This window comes from Apium graveolens, chromosome 11 (genome assembly GCF_009905375.1).
Source record: "Apium graveolens cultivar Ventura chromosome 11, ASM990537v1, whole genome shotgun sequence".
Taxonomy (NCBI): domain Eukaryota; kingdom Viridiplantae; phylum Streptophyta; class Magnoliopsida; order Apiales; family Apiaceae; genus Apium; species Apium graveolens.
Genome location: NC_133657.1, coordinates 152,078,756 through 152,082,486, shown reverse-complemented (window position 1 = coordinate 152,082,486; position 3,731 = coordinate 152,078,756). Strand labels below are relative to the sequence as shown.

Sequence of the window (3,731 nt, the reverse complement as noted above, 5' to 3'; positions counted from 1 at the left end):
ATAAATATATAATAATTTTAGATTTGTAATAAAATATTTATGAAAAATTTGAGTTTGTAGTTTAGCTGTTTCTAAGAGTTTAGGAATCTAGTAGTATATATTATTATTTATTTTAATTTTTAATTAATAAAATAAAAGGATAACCGTCGAATTAAATATACGCGATTATTATAGTTTAGTATGGATACATTTTGAAAATTTATTTATAAAAAATAACTTATGAAATTATGAAATGATAAATTAGTTTTATTCTGCCTGCTATAAAAACAAACGTGTCATCTGCTCTGCCGGGCAACTTTGCATTTGCATGGACAAGGCTGAGAATCTCTCTAGTTTTGATAAATAGAGGGAGGAAAGGGGGGAGTATATTTAAAATTGACCATAAAAAAAGATTACAAATAAAATTCCACATTGTAATTTGTAGTAACTAGTAAATGAAAACAAGAATGACCGAGTCAGATGTAGTTAAGTGAGAAGCGCTGGAATAGGATCAGTTGCAGCCTAAATCGCTAGCTGATTTTCCATGACTATAGTTGGTCAGTATCTATTCAGAACATTCTCGAACCCTAGTTACTCAAACCTTATCATATATATAGATATTGATACAATCATCTTTGTGATCTGAAATTCGCAGGTTTATTGTAACGGGGGACATTTGATTTTATTTCTTTTAGAATAGAAAAATCTTGTAAGTGAGGATGGCAGGAAAAGGAGAAGGAGCTGCAATAGGGATTGATCTGGGAACAACATACTCGTGTGTAGGTGTGTGGCAACATGATCGTGTGGAGATCATAGCCAATGATCAGGGCAATCGAACCACCCCTTCGTATGTCGGTTTCACCGACAGTGAACGTTTGATCGGTGATGCTGCCAAGAACCAAGTTGCCATGAATCCTGTCAACACTGTTTTCGGTATTTCTTCTATCCTTGTATTTTTGTTATATACTTTTGTTACTAATACTTATAGTCCTTCATTTTTATCTTTTCTTTTAGATTATGGCAGTTGTTTTCCTGGTAATTTAGCTTAATGGCACGAAGTATGTACACTATAATTTGAAAGGATCAAAAATGAAAATGCACTCTTCATCATTTGCATGTGACATATGGTTTCATTTCTAGCAATGTATCAACTCTGGTAAAACCTTAAGGTGCTAGGAGTGACGCTTAATTGGATTAAATATCTTTAGCACAATACCTCGTATCGAATTTTCATATTAAAGTAGAGTTAGATTTTGTTTGATTCCATACTGATTGTTCTTTATGTCATGGATTATCAGATGCAAAACGTTTGATTGGAAGAAGACATAGTGATCCCTCTGTATCGAGTGACATTAAGTTGTGGCCTTTCAAGGTAATTCCTGGAGCTCAAGACAAGCCCATGATTGTTGTTAACTACAAAGGTGAAGAAAAACAGTTTGCTGCTGAAGAAATATCCTCAATGGTACTTGTAAAGATGAAAGAAATTGCTGAGGCTTTTTTGGGAACGGTTGTGAAGAATGCTGTTGTCACTGTACCAGCATATTTCAATGATTCACAACGGCAGGCTACTAAGGACGCTGGTGTCATATCTGGTCTCAATGTCATGCGTATAATTAATGAACCAACAGCTGCTGCAATTGCATATGGTCTTGATAAGAAAGCTACTAGCGTTGGTGAGAAGAATGTGCTTATATTTGATCTTGGAGGTGGAACGTTTGATGTGTCACTGCTTACGATTGAAGAGGGTATTTTTGAGGTCAAAGCTACTGCTGGAGATACTCATCTTGGAGGTGAAGATTTTGACAACAGAATGGTTAATCACTTTGTACAGGAGTTCAAGAGGAAGAACAAGAAAGACATTATTGGTAATCCAAGAGCTTTGAGAAGACTGAGGACATCTTGTGAGAGGGCCAAAAGGACTTTATCCTCTACTGCTCAGACCACCATTGAAATTGATTCCCTTTACGAGGGGATTGATTTCTACTCAACCATAACGCGTGCAAGATTTGAAGAGCTGAACATGGATCTTTTCAGAAAGTGTATGGAACCTGTAGAGAAATGTTTAAGGGATGCTAAAATGGACAAGAGCTCTGTTCATGATGTTGTTCTTGTAGGTGGTTCAACAAGGATTCCTAAAGTACAGCAGCTTTTGCAAGACTTTTTCAATGGCAAGGAGCTCTGCAAGAGTATAAACCCTGATGAGGCAGTTGCTTATGGTGCGGCTGTACAAGCTGCTATTCTCAGTGGTGAAGGAAATGAGAAGGTGCAAGATTTGCTCTTATTAGATGTCACACCTCTGTCCCTTGGTTTGGAAACTGCAGGAGGAGTCATGACTGTCTTGATTCAACGGAACACTACAATCCCTACCAAGAAAGAGCAAGTATTCTCTACGTATTCTGATAATCAACCTGGGGTATTGATTCAAGTTTTTGAAGGTGAGAGGACTAGAACAAGAGATAATAACTTGCTGGGTAAATTTGAGTTATCTGGGATTCCACCGGCTCCTAGGGGTGTGCCTCAAATCACTGTCTGTTTTGACATTGATGCCAATGGTATTCTAAATGTTTCTGCGGAGGATAAAACCACAGGGCAGAAGAGCAAGATTACAATAACTAACGACAAAGGCAGGCTATCAAAGGATGAAATAGAGAAGATGGTTCAGGAAGCAGAGAAGTACAAAGCAGAGGATGAAGAGCATAAAAAAAAGGTGGAAGCCAAGAACTCTCTGGAGAACTACGCATATAATATGAGAAACACTATCAAGGATGAGAAAATTGGATCCAAGCTCAGCCCGTCGGACAAGAAAACTATTGAGGATTCTATTGATCAGACTATTACATGGCTTGATAATAACCAACTGGCAGAAGTTGAGGAGTTTGAGGATAAGATGAAGGAGCTTGAGAATATCTGCAATCCAATCATTGCCAAGATGTACGGTGCAGGCGGTGATGCTGGTGGCCCGGAGGGTGATGATACTCCTTCCGGTGGTGCAAGCACGGGTGCTGGCCCTAAGATTGAGGAAGTTGATTAAGCAATACTTAGGTGGTGGTTCTCAAGTTTATTTTCCTTGTATTAGTCTTTGTTTCCTAAGCGTTGATGACTTGATGGTACTTAGCTATTTTATAACTTCTGTTTTAGAATTAGATATTTTAATAATTAATGATATTTAGGGAGTTTTGCTTATGAATTTCACTAAATTCCTGAGTAGATATGTAATTAGTGTTGGACAAACTTATTATTTTAGACTAAGTTGTGAATCATTTTGAGACTCTATATGAGTGAGACACATTATGTGTTAGTGGTGTGTATTTATTGGAACGTATTCTCCTCTTCGAGAGGATTCCAACGCATATTTACACGCTCAAAATGAGTAAAAGGTGAATGAGAACTGATGTTCCAAAGTTTTACCTTTTAATATGAAAAGTGGTTTTGTACCACATCAAGAGTAGCACAAATCTATTCCTTAGTTTTTCTTATAAATACCATGTACCACATCGAAAAAAAAACAAGTCATTTCAAGCCTCTCTTTATAAATAGAGTCTTAGGGCATCAGTTTTATTAAGTCAAGGGAATAAGAGTCATCTCTTTCATTCTCGGTCTCTTTAGTCTTAAATTTTTCAATATTTCGGTGATAGTTCTCGGGATTAGTTCAAGTTCGCTGAGAGTATATTCGATCTATCGATTATACTGGTATCTCGTTTTATCCTGGGAGGCTATCGACTCGCACATACGGTGAGAGGCGAAATAACTTT

At 37.0% G+C, this 3,731-nt stretch overlaps 1 protein-coding gene across 1 annotated transcript; it reads left to right on the top strand.

Annotated features, from left to right (window-relative positions):
* Positions 1 to 399: 399 nt before the first annotated feature.
* Positions 400 to 3,105, top strand: LOC141697829 (heat shock cognate 70 kDa protein 2-like). The gene is made up of 3 exons (XM_074502381.1): positions 400 to 536; positions 635 to 912; positions 1,278 to 3,105. Exons 2-3 carry the CDS (start codon positions 699 to 701, stop codon positions 3,008 to 3,010), a joined length of 1,947 nt encoding a protein of 648 aa, XP_074358482.1. The 5' UTR covers positions 400 to 536; positions 635 to 698; the 3' UTR covers positions 3,011 to 3,105.
* The last annotated feature ends 626 nt before the right edge of the window (positions 3,106 to 3,731 follow it).